Source organism: Somniosus microcephalus, chromosome 20 (assembly GCF_052327205.1).
Source record: "Somniosus microcephalus isolate GS21.2 chromosome 20, FLI_Smic_1.0, whole genome shotgun sequence".
NCBI lineage: Eukaryota > Metazoa > Chordata > Chondrichthyes > Squaliformes > Somniosidae > Somniosus > Somniosus microcephalus.
Window position 1 is genome coordinate 57,709,759 of NC_141006.1, and position 16,997 is coordinate 57,726,755.

Genomic DNA, 16,997 nt, shown 5'->3' on the forward strand with positions numbered 1-16,997 from the left:
TGGAAATGCCCCATGCAAGACATCAGACAGAGTCCCAGGGTAAGGATTATCTCTGGAACTTACCAAAAAATGTCTGGGATATTCCTTCACTGGAGATGGACTCTGTAGAATTCACTTAAAGCAGTGAAATCATAGGAAGCAAGTAATTTGACAAATAAATGTCATCTTACTGTTTTTGGTGCCTCTAATAAAAGGTCTCAATTAAAAAAAAAAAAAAATTTTCAACTCATAAACAAGTCTCTAAATGCCCCCCAATTTATTCAGTTATGCCAGGATAATGATGTGGTGATGGGAAACAAGTATGAAAAATGTTTTTTTAAGCAACTCACTAAACTCACGTTCACAATCAGCTAAAGTTTTTTTAAAAAGCCACGGTAATGGTACATGGTCCGCATTATATTCATGGGTTACGCAGGAAACTGTCACACTCATTGCCCCATAAAAGTCATCTTAAAGACATTTAGATTAATAAGGAGGATTGTTTGCATTAAAGTGTCTGTTGAGATTAGAGTAGTTGAAAAGCAAGTACTAGCATAAGGGGCTGATCAGCCTCCTAGTGAGCTGTAAATTCTGATTCCCATACTTTCCCTCCTCTTTAATGCGCAGCCTACATGTTTAACTTTTTGTATCTGTACATGTACAGAATGTGTTTAAGTTTATAATATGTTGCTTTAAAAAACTGCTGAAATCACAAACTGTTACATCAAATATTCAACAGACACAACCCCTGTTAACACCTTAACCTTGAAGTCAAAGAGAAGGTTTGTTACCTCATATTTGTTAATGTTCAATTAAATGTGCAAACCTCAAGGTAAACAAAAAACACACAGCAGTATCCAATGTCTGGCTTATGTTACCCATACATACGGTCCAATCTCTTACCTTCCCCATCTGCTAGCTTCTGTAAAGTGTGAGTCTCCACAGTCACGACTGAAGCATTGCAGTTCGATTCTGCTCCTTCTTCACACATGCTATTGGAATAATTTCAAACGCAGGTCAGTGCAAAGTACAGCAATCGACAACTGCACAAAGATAAATGGAAAATAGTCCACTCAAAACAAGATCCAGTACTGCCACTGGGAATTCAGTGAAACACACAGACTGAGTGTGGAAAGTCTGGCATATAGTGGGCACTTCTTGTGACTGTCACACTTACTTCCTGCAAGACTTTGCCCAACACACACCCCCTCACCGCTGGGAACATCTCCTCCGACTCCCTGTGAGCAATGGATGTATTACACACACACCTCGAGTGGAAAAGGATCAACAATTTTGGATTCTATCCACCCAAGCCTGGGGTTGTGTCTGGAGAAGCATTCTGAGCCATGAAGAACTAGTGGATACAGTTCTGATGGAAATCATGGAATCAATGTAAGGTGATGAATTAACGAGGGTCACATCGCAAGAAAGGTATTGGCACATTGTAAGAAAGAAATACTTGTGTTTATATAGCATCTCAGCACATTGTTAACATTTTTCACAGTGCTATCCATAATGAATTACTTTTGGCTGCACTCATTATTATACAGAAGGAGCCTTGGCTGGAACACCAAGAAAATGGCCTGTTCTTCTTTGAAACAGTGCCACGAGATCTTTAACGTCGGAACAGTTGAGACCACAGTTTCATTTCTGATCCAAAGTATGACGTTGTACTGCACTCTAGTGTTAACCTAGTTTATGAGCGCAAATCCTGGTGAAAGACTCCAATTTACAGCCTTCTCACAGAGGTAACTGTGCTATGACGGAGACAAGCTAACACACACACGGTGTACACATTTAACTGATTTCCCGCCCCCTCCCAATAGCATGTTAACAAGCTTTAGATGCCAAATGACAATGTAACACTCTGACCCTCAACTGCCTGCAGTATTTTAAAAGAGCTGGTTGCTTTTCAAGTTTTGTTTCAAGCAATCCCCTGAAATGCTCCCCTCTCCACCCCTGAAAGCACCGAGTTCTGCTGTGATGCAGTTCCACAGGTTAAAGCTCTTCAGTACCTCATCCAAGTGGATAGTTTTCATACTTGGGGCTTGACAAGAGTTTGGCAAACTATGTGACCATGCTCAGCCTGACCCCATCCCCTTTCCCACATCCATGCCCACGTACTTTCCAGCACTGGGTCAATGGACAGTGATCAGAAGCAAGGCCCAGAGGTGCTGAGGCCAACTGCAGCATTCCCGCCTCCACCTGATCAACTAAATCAGCACGGACGAGGAATCGAGCCTGCAGACTCTCTGGACTGCAACAGACTTGGGCTAAGCGATTAAGCAGTATATAGGATTAATACTAGACTGCACTGTAACGTCACAGCCTCATACTTTAACCTGGAGATATCGTTCACCTTCCTTTCTGCTGCCATGTCAGATAATGGCCTGTTAAGATGCTGGAGGTCTTTGACTGATGGGGAGAAGGCAACAAAATTCCACCTCCACGTGTTTAGATTTAGGTGGAGACATAATGGCATCTCACGGGACCAGCAAAAAATGTGCATCGCCACTGGTGTCAGGACCATGCAGGTCCCCTGCTTTATATCAGAGAGCACTGTCAATGGAAGCAGTAACATGCACTTGCCTTCAACGTAAAAGTGCCTGCAGTGCGGCCCATCATGCCTGCACCGACTATTCACCTGCACTCCCAAGGTCACACCCCCGCTGTTCTGTCGTACATTCACAGCCGACCGTCTCCTCAGCCAGGCAATCAGCTGTATGTGGCCTCCTGCGCTGCCCCCCTCCCTCCCCCACCAGACAAGCTGCCCACCCCTTTCATACAAATGACTCAGATGGGGGTCAAGGACCCCATGGAGCCACACTTTGGTGACAAGAGCGGCAGGAATCTCAGGCCCTTATTATACACTGGTTAAAAACGGAATGTGAGCCAGTCATCCACCACCTGCTAATTCTACATCATTTGAGGCTTGCTGTTTTACTTTTTTTTAATATATTTTTGCACTCGAACAAACATTCGCCAGACACAAAGATGTCTGAAAATAGTTCCAGCCAAAAAAATATTCAAGAAGGAGTTAGATATATTTCTTAAGGCTAAATGGATCAAGGGATCTGGGGAGAAAGCAGGGACAGTGTATTGAATTTGGATATCAGCCATGATCTCATTAAATGGTGGAACAGGCTCGAGGGGCCGAATGGCCTACTCCTGCTCCTATCTTCTACGTTTCTATGAATCAAAATGATTTTAAAAATGTATATATGAGGCAGAGACCATGACATCACGCAACGGGGAATAGGATAAGTGTTTGAAAAGGAATATAAAAGGATATGGGGGAAAACATCAGGGAAATGGGATCCGAGTCGATAGCTCCAATTGAAGAGACAGCACCAAGATGGGCACAAGGGGCTGAATGCCATCCTACTGTGCTGTCATTTGTACAATTTTTTTAAGCAGACACAGTCATGGTGTCACACTAATTCTGTATCATGACAGCGCAAGGTGCAAGAAATAACTGTTGATGCATTTTCACCCTGTGTAGCATCAAGCAGGCTGAGGCACTGTAGGTAACTGAAGCATCCGAGGGGCCTATGATCAACATTCCCTGTAAGCTGCTCGGATGTGCAGCTTTCTGCCTGTCCTGCACAGCCCAGGACCGGCTTTTCCAATAAATTGCGCGAGAAACCGTGAATGGGCCGAGCATTCAAATTTTTTTTTATTGGGGAAACCTCGCTTACGCTGTATTTAATTTAAATAGAAAGAAAAGAACTAGCATTCATATAGCGCCTTTCATGATCTCAGGACGCCCTAAAACGCTTGACAACCAATGAAGTACTTTTTTGAAGTCGCTGTTGTAATGTAGGAAACGCGGCAGCCAATTTGCGCACAAACAGCAATGAGATATTGACCAGTTAAATCTTTTTTTTTTTTTTTTTACTGATCTTGGTTGAAGGATAAATATTGACCAGAAATCCCCTGCACTTCTTCCAATAGTGCCATGGGACTTTTTACATCCACCTGAGAGCAGGTGGGGCCTCGGTTTAACATCTCATTTGAAAGATGGCACCACCAACGGTGCAGCACTCCCTCAGCACTGCACTGGGAGTGTCAGCCTGGAATTTGTGCTCAAGTCTCTGGACTGGGACTCGAACCCATAACCTTCTCAAATATAATGATGAATTATTGTAATTTTTTTGCCTATATACACAAGATTTCATTTCAAATTATATTTATGTCAGATTTTATTTTAAATTATGTTTAACCCAATTAAATTACTACTTATAGCAATTTTAACATTTAATTTACCTTTATTTGATTTTTAAACTTGTTTTATATTTAGTTTATTTTAGCATTTAATTTCAGATGATTTGTATTTTGTAATTTACAACCATTTAATAAATGTTTGTATTTGAGCTTTTAAAATGTAATCTATTTATCCTGTTTATTTTTAATAACTTATTGTATTTACACCATTTCATTTTATATTTAAATATTCTTAATTGTTTGATTAAACTTTTATAATTTAATGCATTTATTTACTTAAAAAAATTCATTTTATACTGTATATTTGATGTTTAATTTTTACATTTTACATGTTTTTACGGTTTAATTTTTCTGATTTATTACATAGAATTTTCAGTACAGAAACAGGCCATTCGGCTCAAATGGTCTATGTTTATGCTCCACATGAGCCTCCTCCCACCTGACTTCATCTCACCCTATCAACATAACCTTCTATTCCTTTCTCCCTCATGTACTTATCTAACTTCCCCTTAAATGCATTTATGCTAATCACCGCAACCACTCCCTGTGGTGACAAGTTCCACATTCGAACCACTCTCTGGGTAAAGAAGTTTCTCCTGAATTCCCCATTGGATTTATTAGTGACTGTCTTATATATGGCCCCTAGTTTTGGACTCCCCCCACAAGTGGAAACATCTTCTCTACATCTAATTTCTATACATTACACAGTATATTATTTACAATTTATACATATTTACACTGTTTAATTTTATAATATTCATCATTGTTTAATGCTGAGAATTTAATGTCTTTAGTTACATTATTATAAATACATTATAAAATTAAACATTAAAATATGCAACTAAATTATAAATGTATTAACAGGTTATTTTACCATAAACTGTATTTAGTTTAATGTTTATATTTGAATGTATTTAGTTTAATATTTGAATGTATTAGTTTAATATCTTAATGTATTTAGTTTGTTTATATTCTAATGTATTTAGTTTAATATTAATATTTGAATGTATTTATAATTTAATGTAGTTTATTTTAATGCATTTAGTTTAATGTATTTAGTTTGTTTATATTTTAATGTATAGTTTAATATTTTAATGTATAGTTTAATATTTTAATGTATTTATAGTTTAATGTTTATTTTAATGCATTTAGTTTATTTTAATGCAGTTTTTTAATGAGTTTTAATGTATTTGAGTTAATATTTTAATGTATGAGTTAATATTTTAATGTATTTGAGTTAATATTTTAATGTATTTGAGTTAATATTTTAATGTATTTGAGTTAATATTTTAATGTACGAGTTAATATTTTAATGCATTGGAGTTAATATTTTAATGTATTGAGTTGGTTTGAATGTGATTGTGCAGCGCTTGGTGTTGCTGTTCCCCCAGGCCACTATCCAGGCCGTGCTGGGGGCTGCTGGAAGCCGGCAGGCCTCCCCGCTCCTTACCCGTGCTGGACCGGCTGCAGCTGCAGGATGACCTGGGTCTTGCTCTCCTCCGAGCTCTCCCCCTCCAGGTTCGCGGCCTCGGCCGTCACCACCACCACATCCCCGACAGGCACCGCGTTCACCTCGGCCGCGTTCGCCATTTTTCCTTCACCCCCGTCTCCCTCTCGGTCGCTCGCTCCGAACGATCTCCCGCCGCCTCCGAGCGAGCCTGCGGGGCCTAGCGGCCCACTCGCGGGCTGCGTCCGCCGCTAACAACCGACAAATCGCCGAGGCCCCACGGTCGCTACTTCGGCGCTTTTCCGTCACCAACGTCTCCCTGCTAGCGCCGGCACCGCGGAACGTCATCACGTTGAGCGGGAGGAGCCGCGTCGGCGTCACCATCACGGGATTCGCGTCGGCGTCCGGTCAATCAGAATTGTGACTACTCCGTGCGCCGCCATCTTTCATACTGGCAAGAAATTACCACAGCAATTATTAATTTTAATGTATAAAAAAACTAAATACATTAAAGTATAAACATGAAACTATAAATAAATTAAAATATAAATATTAAACTAAATACATTAAAATAAACACAATAGAAAGAAAGACTTGCATTTATATAGCGCCTTTCACGACCACTGAATGCCTCAAAGCGCTTTACAGCCAATGAAGTACTTTTGAAGTGGAATCACTGTTGTAATATAATACATTAAAATATTAAATTATAAATACATTAAAATATTAAACTAAATATCACGCCTTTCATGACCTCAGGACGTCCAAAAGTGCTTTACAGCCAATGAAGTACTTTTTTGAAGTATTGTAATGTAGGAAACACGGCAGCCAATTTGCACACAGCAAGCTCCCACAAACAGCAATGTGACAATGACCATATAATCTGTTTTTTTTGTGATGTTGATTGAGGGATAAATATTGGCCAGCACGGTGGCATAGTGGTTAGCACTGTTGCCTCACAGCGCCAGGGACCCGGGTTCGAATCCGGCCTCGGGTGACTGTCTGTGTGGAGTTTGCACATTCTCCCCGTGTTTGCGTGGGTTTTCTCCGGGTGCTCCGGTTTCCTCCCACAGTCCAAAGATGGGCAGGTTAGGTTGATTGGCTATGATAAATTGACCCTTAGTGTTAGGGGGATTAAATACGTGGGGTTACGGGGATAGGGTGGGATATGTGTCGGTGCAGGCTCGATGGGCCGAAATGGCCTCTATCTGCATTGTGGGGTTTCTGTGATTTCTGTTCTGTGAACATAAGAAATAGGAGCAGGAGTAGGCCATTCAGCCCATCGAACCTGATCTTCTACCTCATCTTCACTTTCCTGCACTATCTCCATATCCTTTGATTCCCTTAATATCCAAAAATCTATCGATCTCTGTCTTGAATACACTCAACAACTGAGCCTCCACAGCCTCTCTGGGGTAGAGAATTCCAAAGATTCACCACCCTCTGAGTGAAGAAATATCTCCTCATCTCAGTCCTAAATGGCCAACCCCTTATTCTGAGACTGTGGCCCCTGGTTCTAGATACCCAAGCCAGGGGAAACATCCTCCCTGCATCTAACCTGTCAAGCCCTGTAAGAATTTTATATGTTTCAATGAGATCACCTCTCATTCTTCTAAATGCTAGAGAATATAGGCCTAGTCTACTCAATCTCTCCTCAAAGGACAATCCCCCCATCCCAGGAATCAGTCTGGTGAACCTTCGTTGCACTCCCTCTATGGCAAGTATCTCCTTCCTTAGGTAAGGAGACCAAAACTGTACACAATACTCCAGGTGTGGTCTCACCAGGGCCCTAGAAAATTGCAGTGAGACGTCTTTACTCTTATACTCAAATCCTCTTGTATAAAGGCCAACATACCATTTGCTTTCCTAATTGCTTGCTATACCTGCATGTTAACTTTCAGTGATTCGTGTACAAGGACACCCAGGTCCCTCTGAACACTAACATTTCCCAATACCAGGGATTGCTCACCTGCACTTCTTCAAAGCAGTGTCATGGAATGTTTTACTCCCTCAGTACTGCGCTGGAGTGTCAGCCTGGATTTTTATGCTCAAGTCTTTGGAATGGGAATTGAACCAACAAAATACTGACTCAGAAGCGAGAATGCTACCAACTGAGCCATGGCTGTCACCTCTAAACAATCTTCATCGATATCTTTTATCTATTGTTAGCTGCATTAAGGGAAATTATATGTGATGTGGTAAAGGAATATTCATTTCTTTCAATATGTTAGGGTTGTTGTTGAATTGGAAAACTTGGCTTTTGTCTGGAATTTCTGAAATAGAATCCAGACACCAGACGTCTGGTTTTTAAAACAGAAGTCAATTTACAGGGCCTTGGTGAGACCACATCTTGAGTATTGTGTGCAGTTTTGGTCACCTTATCTGAGGAAGGATGTTCTTGCCATGGAGGGAGTGCAGCGAAGATTCACCAGACTGATACCTGGGATGGCAGGAATGACGTATGAGGAGAGATTGGGTCGATTGGGCTTATACTCGCTGGAGTGTAGAAGAATGAGAGGGGATCTCATTGAAACTTATAAAATTCTAACAGGACTAGACAGACTAGATGCAGGAAGGATGTTTCCGATGGCCAGTGAGTCCAGAACCAGGGGTCACAGTCTAAGGATAAGGGGTAAGCCATTTAGGACAGAGATGAGGAGGAATTACTTCACCCAGAAAGTGGTGAACCTGTGGAATTCTCTACCACAGAAGGCAGTTGAGGCCAACTTATTAAATATATTGAAGAATGAGTTAGATATATTTCTTAAGGCTAAAGGGATCAAGGGATATGGGGAGAAAGCAGGGACAGGGTACTGACTTTGGATGATCAGCCATGATCTCATTAAATGGCAGAGCAGGCTCGAGGGGCCGAATGGCCTACTTCCTGCTCCTATCTTCTATGTTTCTATGTTTCTATTTCTATTTTGATCCCTAATGACATGAAGATGTTGGTCATGAAGGTTTCCAACTAATTCACCATCAGTAAAGGGTCAAAACTCCATTTGCGATTCACTGGCAACTCCCACACTTTGCATAAGTTAGTTTAACGCTTGTGATTCCAGCACGGATTGTAAATTCATACACTTAAATTTCCCACGTGAATCAGGAATAATGAAAATTTCTGCGAAACATGGGAACTTTAGCAAGACTGGCAAAGCAAGCCTCAGATCTCAAGCCATGATGCCAACCCCTGCCCACCATCATTTTGTCTCCAACCATTCTTGGATATCATTTAGCAAAATGTGGCAGGTCTAAAAGGTGCAAATGTGCAAACTTCTTATTCCTCATCACATAACACTGGGTACAACAGCAGTCACGATTCCACAAGCAAATTGAATCCAGTACAGGGACCCTCTCTCTCGCACACACACACACACAACTTATCATCAAATAATTAACATTTCCATAAAATGCAGCAATTTGTGTAGCCTTGCATCCAGTCCTTTTTTTTAGACACTTTATATATTTTACTACATTGCAATTTTAGGATGAAACATGGAACCTTTTGCAGTGTACTTCAAAAATAGCTATGGCTCAGTGAGTAGCACACTCTCCTCTGAGTCACAAGGTTGTGGGTCCGTCCCACTCTAGAGAGACATAAGCACAAAATCTAGGCTGACTCTCCCAGTGCAGTACTGAGGGAGTGCTGCACTGTCGGAGGTGCCGTCTTTTGGATGAGATGTTAAACCGAGGCCCCATCTTCTCTCTCAGGTGTAAAAGATCCCATGGCACTATTTGAAGATGAGCAGGAGGAGTTCTCCCCAGTGTCCTGGGACCAATATTTATCCCTCAACCAACATCACTAAAAACAGATTATCTGCTCATTTATCTCATTGCTGTTTGTGGGACCTTTCCGTGTGCAAATTGGCTGTTGTATTTCCTATGTTACAACACTTCAAAAGTACTTCTTTGGCTGGGAATCACTTTGGGATGTCCTGTGGATGTGATAAGATGCTGTATAAATGCAAGCTCCTTTGAAGATTTATCACAAAGTCCTTGTCCTCATTTTCAGATCGCTCCATGGGCTCAGCCAACTCTGCCTCTGCCACCTCGTCCAGCCATATATCACCACCACCCCTCCAACCCTGGATTGTTCCTCATTCCATGTTCCCTCTTTCCACTATCAGCAGCCGTTCCTTCTGGTGCTGTGCACCTGCCTTCTGGAACTCCCTCCTTAACCCCTAAACCTTGCCACCTCCCTCCCTGCTTTCAAAATTCTCCTTAAAGATTCTCTCTTTTGTAGGGAAATGGTGTTAGGGAAATTGACGGAATTGAAGGACAATAATCTACATCCTAGGGTACTGAAGGAAGTGGCCCTAGAAATAGTAGATGCATTGCTGGTCATCTTCCAAAATTCTATAGACTCAGGAACAGTTCCCATGGATTGGAGGGTAGCTAATGTAACCCCACTATTTAAAAAATTTGGTAGGGAGAAAACAGGGAATTATAGACCGGTAAGCCTGACATCGGTAGTGGGGAAAATGCTAGAGTCCATTATAAAAGATGTAATAGCAGAGCACTTGGAAAACAGTGACAGGATCGGACAAAGTCAACATGGATTTACAAAAGGTAAATCGTGCTTGACTAATCTACTGGAATTTTTTGAGGATGTAACTGGTAGAATAGATAAGGGAGAACCAGTGGATGTGGTGTATTTGGACTTTCAGAAGGCTTTCAATAAGGTCCCGCATAAGAGATCAGCGTGCAAAGTTAAAGCACATGGGATTGGGGGTAAGGTACTGACTTGGATAGAGAACTGGTTGGCAGACAGGAAGCAAAGAGTTGGAATAAACGGGTCTTTTTCCGAGTGGCAGGCATTGACTGGTGGGGTACTGCAGGTATCGGTGCTAGGATCCCAGCTATCCACAATATATATTAATGATCTAGACGAGGGAACTAGATGTAATATCTCCAAGTTTGAAGATGACACAAAGCTGGGTGGGCGTGTGTGCTGTGAGGAGGATGCAGAGAAACTCCAGTATGATTTGGACAGGTTGGGTGATTGGGCAGATGCATGGCAGATGCATTATAACGTGGATAAATGCGAGGTTATCCACTTTGGTGGCAAAAACAGGAAGACAGATTATTATCTGAATGGCAATAGATTAGGAAAAGGGGAAGTGCAATGAGACCTGGGTGTCCTTGTGCACCAGTCGCTGAAGGTAAGCATGCAGGTGCAACAGGCGGTTAAGAAGGCAAATGGTATGTTGGCCTTCATAGCGAGAGGATTCGAGTACAGGAGCAAGAATGTGTTGCTGCAGTTGTACAGGGCCTTGGTGAGATCACACCTTGAGTATTGTGTGCAGTTTTGGTCGCCTTATCTGAGGAAGGATGTTCTTGCCATGGAGGGAGTGCAGCGAAGATTCACCAGACTGATACCTGGGATGGCAGGAATGACGTATGAAGAGAGATTGGATCGATTAGGCTTATATTTGCTAGAGTTTAGAAGAATGAGAGGGGATCTCATTGAAACTTATAAAATTCTAACAGGACTAGACAGACTAGATGCAGGAAGGATGTTCCCGATGGCGGGGGAGTCCAGAACCTGGGGTCACAGTCTAAGGATAAGGGGTAAGCCATTTAGGACTGAGATGAGGAGGAATTTCTTCACCCAGAGAGTGGTGAACCTGTGTAATTCTCTACCACAGAAGGCAGTTGAGGCCAATTCATTAAATATATTCAAGAAGGAGTTAGATATATTTCTTAAGGCTAAAGGGATCAAGGGATATGGGGAGAAAGCAGGGGCAGGATACTGAATTTGGATGATCAGCCATGATCTCATGAAATGGCGGTGCAGGCTCGAGGGGCCGAATGGCCTACTCCTGCTCCTATCTTCTCTGTTTCTATGCCTCTGCCCTCCACCACTCTTTAACATCTGCTTGTCCGTCCTGCTTGGGGTCGACCCTTTTACTCCTCAACATCTTGTAAAATACTCTGAGATGTTGTCCTCTACATGAGGAGTGCAATAGAAATTGTTGCTTGTTTGTGTGTGTGTATGTGTTTGAGTGTGAGTGTGAGTGTGTGTGTGAATGAGTGTGTGTGTGTGTGTGTGTGTGTGCCTGTCATCGCAAGAATCCTCCTGAATTGCCTCCTCCCAGTGGCTGAAGAGCTCCTCCCAGAGTCGCAGTGCGGATTCCGCCCACTAAGGGGCACAATGGACATTATCTTCACTGCACGTCAATTACAAGAGAAATGCAGGGGACAGCACCAACCGCTGTACATGGCCTTCTTTGATCTCACAAAGGCCTTCGACACTGTCAACTGTGAGGGATTATGGAGTGTCCTCCTCAAATTCGGCTGCCCTCAAAAGTTTGTCACCATCCTCCGCCTGCTTCACGACGACATGCAAGCCGTGATCCTGACCAACGGTTTCACCACAGACCCAATTCACGTACGAACCGGGGTCAAACTAGGCTGTGTCATCGCACCAACGCTCTTCTCGATCTTCCTTGCTGCAATGCTCCATCTCACCCTCAGTAAGCTCCCCACTGGAGTGGAGCTAATTTACAGAACAAACGGGAAACTGTACAACCTCCGTCGCCTCCAGTCCAGATCCAGGGTCGTCCCATCCTCTGTCATCGAATTACAGTATGCAGACGACGCTTGCGTCTGCGCTCACTCGGAGGTCAAACTCCAAACCATCATCAACACCTTCACCGAAGCGTACGAGTGCATGGGCCTTACACTAAACATCCGTAAGACAAACGTCCTCTACCAACCTGCCCCTGCCACACAGTACTGCCCCCCCGATTATCAAAATCCACGACAAGGCCTTGGACAACGTGGACCACTTTCCATACCTCGGGAGCCTACTGTCAACAAGGGCAGACATCAACGACGAAGTCCAACACTGCCTTCAGTGTGCCAGTGCAGCCTTCGGTCGCCTGAGGAAGAGAGTGTTTGAAGTCCAGGACCTCAAACCCGGCACTAAGCTCATGGTCTACAGGGCAGCAGTGATACCTGCCCTGCTGTATGCCTCAGAGACATGGACCATGTACAGCAGGCACCTCAAAGCACTGGAGAGGTACCACCAATGCTGCCTCCGCAAGATCCTGCAAATCCATCGGCAGGATAGGTGCACCAACGTTAGTGTTCTTGCTCAGGCCAACATCCCCAGCATCGAAGCTTTGACCACGCTCAATCAGCTCCGATGGACGGGTCACATTGTCCGCATGCCCGATACGAGACTCCCAAAACAAGCGCTCTACTCGGAGCTCCGGCACGGCAAGAGAGCCCCAGGTGGGCAGAGGAAACGCTTCAAGGACACCCTCAAAGCTTCCTTGAAAAAGTGCAACATCCCTATTGACACCTGGGAATCCCTGGCCCAAGACCACACAAAGTGGAGGAGAAGCATCCAGGAAGGCGCCGAACACCTCGAGTCTCTTCGCCGGGAGCAAGCGGAAGCCAAGCGCAGGCAGCGCAAGGAACGCACGTCAACCCAAGCACCCCACCCACCCGCCCCTTCAACCACCGTCTGCCCCACCTGTGACAGAGACTGTAGGTCCAGCATTGGACTCATCAGTCACCTACGAACTCATTTTTAATGTGGAAGCAAGTCATCCTCTGTTCTGAGGGACTGCCTAAGAAGAAGAAGTGTGTGCCTGTTCATGTGAGTGAGTGTGTGTGTATGTGAATGAGTGTGTGTGTTTGTGAATGTGTGTGTGTATTTTTGTGTGTGTATGTGAATGTTTGTGAGTGAGTGAGTGTGTTTGTGAATGAGTGTGTGTGTTTGTGAATGTTTGTGTGTGTGAGTGAGTGTGTGTTTGTGAGTGTGTGTGTGTGTCTGTGCATGTGCATGTGAGCAAGTGAGTGTGTGTGTTTGTGAGTGTGTGTGTATGTGAATGTTTGTGTGTGTGTGTATGTGAATGTTTGTGTATGTGAATGTTTGTGTGTGTACGTGAATGTTTGTGTGTGTTTGTGAATGTGTGTATGAAAGACACTGCCGATGCAGAATGACTGCCACGTTCACCTGCACTCCAAAACCAATACATTGAATGAATACAGAAGGCCCTCTGGACCTTGACTGAGTTGCCATTCATGAAGTGAGAGTGTAGGAAAGCTGTTCCATTATGGGAGCATCATAACTGTGCTTCATCCTATTTTCCAGTGCAACATCCACATACATGCACCTTCCAGCAGGGGGCAGTGGCTAGTCATTAAATTGAATTTTGCAAAACCTGAGTATGTTAGGGCTGCCAACCCTCCAGGATTGCCCTGGAGTCTCCAGGGACTAAAGATTCATCTCCAGGACCACTGCTGCCAGCAGCTCGCCAGAAAAATCATAGCAGCATTGTGGGCTTCTTTTCATTTTCTTTGAACACTTTCGTTTATTAGTTATGCAAATATCGGAGATAGGAAAAAAGACTGACTGACAGTCAAGCATCATCCAATCGGAGAACGAAGAGTCTACTCACTTTCCAGTTGGCCGTGGAAAGGCGGGGCACCGCGAGGATGGACATATTGAGTGACCAATGGCGGAATTATGGGGTCAGAGGTGGGAGGTCACGTGAATACTCCACTTGGAATACATCCAACCAGAATTGTCAAGCTTAAAGGGTGCTGAGGCTTAATTTACCATCCCCAGCATTGCCTCAATCTGCAGCACAGACCAAGAATCGAACCTAGGACCATCTGGTCTGTATCAGCTGTAAGTGTTATACCGGGGTAGTGTCCTTTGCCACCTATTCATGATGTTTAGTAATAGCCATGGTGCTGAGGGGGATGGATTCACTCTAGCACCCCCCCGCCTCGGCTTGAGATTGGCTAACTCAGCACAGACCAGGGATCAAAACTTGGGACCCTTCTGGTTTGCACAGCTCGGTGCCACTCTGGGGAGGGTGGTTTACTCAATCAAACTGCTGGGGGGTGGCGGGTGGCACCCATGTCAAGGAATCCCTAAGCGAAAGAACTTGTGTAACAGGCAAAAGAATCAACGGCTCTTCCAAGCCCTTTGTCTCCAGTTTCGAACCATCTGGGTCATCCCTGCAAGCTTGCAGACTATAAAGGCAATGTTTCCTTTCAAGCTAAGACTGTCAATCAACCATCAATAAAGCAACAGCACTATTTCGATATATCATAAATCCACATATTCTCTTAACATTTCTGCAAGATTAAAATATAACAGAGCTTCCCATGCACATGGCATTGAAGAGCGGAGAAACATAAAACTGACCACCTGCCCAGCAATCCACTTACTCTCTGAATTAAATGCTTCAATAACAGATTAAAGATCACCTTTCCTCTCTCTTACACTCAAGTGCCTCTCCTACTTACCATTTACATTTTTTTTGTCTAATAGAGCTATTTTTTCTTTTATTATTATACATCTTCATTATTCCTACCCTCTAACCTCAATCCCCTTCAGTGCCTTGGTATTTCATAGAATCTTACAGCACAGAAGGGGGGCATTCGGCCCATCGTGCCTGTGCTGGCTCTCTGAAAGAGCTCTCCAATTAATCCCGCTCCCCTGCTCGTCCCCCATAGCCCTGCAAATTTTTCCTTTTTAAGTAGAGCTCCAATTCCCCTTTGAAAGTTACAATTGAATCTGCTCCCACCGCCCTTTCAGGCAGCGCATTCCAGATCACAACAACTCGCTGCGTAAAAATATGTTTCCTCATCATCCCCTGGTTCTTTTACCAATGACCTTAAATCTGTGTCCTCTGGTTACCGACCCTCCTGCCAGTGGAAACCGTTTCTCCCTATCTACTCTATCAAAACCCCTCATAATTTTGAACATCTGAATTAAATATCCCCATAACCTTTAGTATTTACTAAATTTCAATTTGTAAATGATCACGTTTTGACAGCGAATTATAAATTCATATAATTGGGACATTTCCTGTAACACTGTATTTTAACTGTAGAGCAATATTAAGTGAGTTTTTGACACTTATCAAAATAGTATTGCTGCTTTGATCACAATTGATGGACAGTCCCACCTTCAAGGAAAACACGGGCTTATAACTTGGAGGTTTTTGGTGCTGAGGACCATGGTAAAGTGTTCTTCTGTCAATCAATCATGATCAAGGCTGATGGTGCCTCGTGAGTAAAGCTGCCCTCAGTGCGATACAATGCTTTAGATAACAGAAAAAATCACCGGGTTGATCCCTTGTCTGTGCTGAGCTAGCTGGTCTCAGCAACAACAATAACAGCAACTTGCATTTATACAGCGCCTTTAACACTTCAGGCGCTTCACAGGAGTGATTATCAAACAAAAATTTAACGTCTCATCTGAAAAACGGCACCTCCGACAGTGCAGCACTCCCTCAGTATCAGTCTGCATTTTAGGCTCAAGACTCTGGAGTGGGGCTGTGAACCCACAACCTTCTGACTCAGAGGCGAGAGTGCTGCCCACTGAGCCTGGGCAGAAATATCACACACCAGACTTGTAAAATTGTTATGATTTTAATTGATAGATGTCGTGTATTGATTGCGAGTTTGACACCAGTCAATACGGTAATGTAATGTGCGAGTTTGACACCAGTAAATAATGTAATGTGCAATGCATTATGGGAATTACCCAGGAAAGCAGCAGTCAGCCATTTAGAGAATAAAGAGAACATCACAGTTAGAAGCCTGTCTGCCTGGCTCTATGCTTGAATGCGTTCATACAACAATAAATTAGACTGGAGTATCAGAACTAGGCTATATAATGCACAGCAATGACAGTATTGTAAAGTGAACACAGGCTGACTGTCAACTTAAACATCCCGTTTCTCTTCTGGCTGATTTCTTGTAAAAAAAAATGATATTTACAGAGGTTAATTTCACCCTGCGGTGTTCAACAATCAATGACATTTTTAAAAATACATTTTCTCCCAAATGGCCCACTGTTTCCTGGTATCTTCCAGCAGCCCAACAGTTTCTGCTGGTCCTGTCCAGCAAAAGCTTGCAGACTATAAAGGCAATGTTTCCTTTCCAGCTACAACTGTCAGTCAATCATCAATAAAGCAACAGCACTATTTCGATACATCATAAATCCACATATTCTCTTAACATTTCTGCAAGATTCAAATACAGTTTTGCAAGGAACACTCCATAAAATGCTAATGAGTGGCTAAATACACATCACCTGCAATCTTAGCTAGCATCTACTAATATACTGCCTATTAATTACAGATCCACAGAGGATACAAATAAAATTTGGTGTTCGCAACCAGTTAAAGCTGCAGTGTCAAAATACAGTTCATGGGTCACATGGTTGCAATTTCAACAACTTCAACTTGCCTTTATATGGTGCCTTTAACGTAGTAAAATGGCACAAGGTGCTTCACAAAAGCGTTATCAAACAAAATTTGACACTGAGACACATAAGGAGATGTTAAGACAGATGGCCAAAAACTTGGTC

General features: G+C 43.2%; 1 protein-coding gene across 1 annotated transcript in view; it reads right to left on the bottom strand.

The window, feature by feature from the left end:
* Positions 1-6,003, bottom strand: part of LOC147103302 (glucocorticoid modulatory element-binding protein 1-like) — a 30,680-nt gene extending 24,677 nt beyond the window's left edge. The window contains exons 1-2 of the mRNA XM_085962766.1: positions 5,654-6,003; positions 883-971 (exon numbers count right to left, since the gene is read on the bottom strand). Of these exons, the coding sequence (XP_085818892.1) occupies positions 883-971; positions 5,654-5,793 (229 nt within the window). The 5' untranslated portion in view covers positions 5,794-6,003. The remainder of the gene's footprint in view (positions 1-882; positions 972-5,653) is intronic.
* Positions 6,004-16,997: the final 10,994 nt, after the last annotated feature.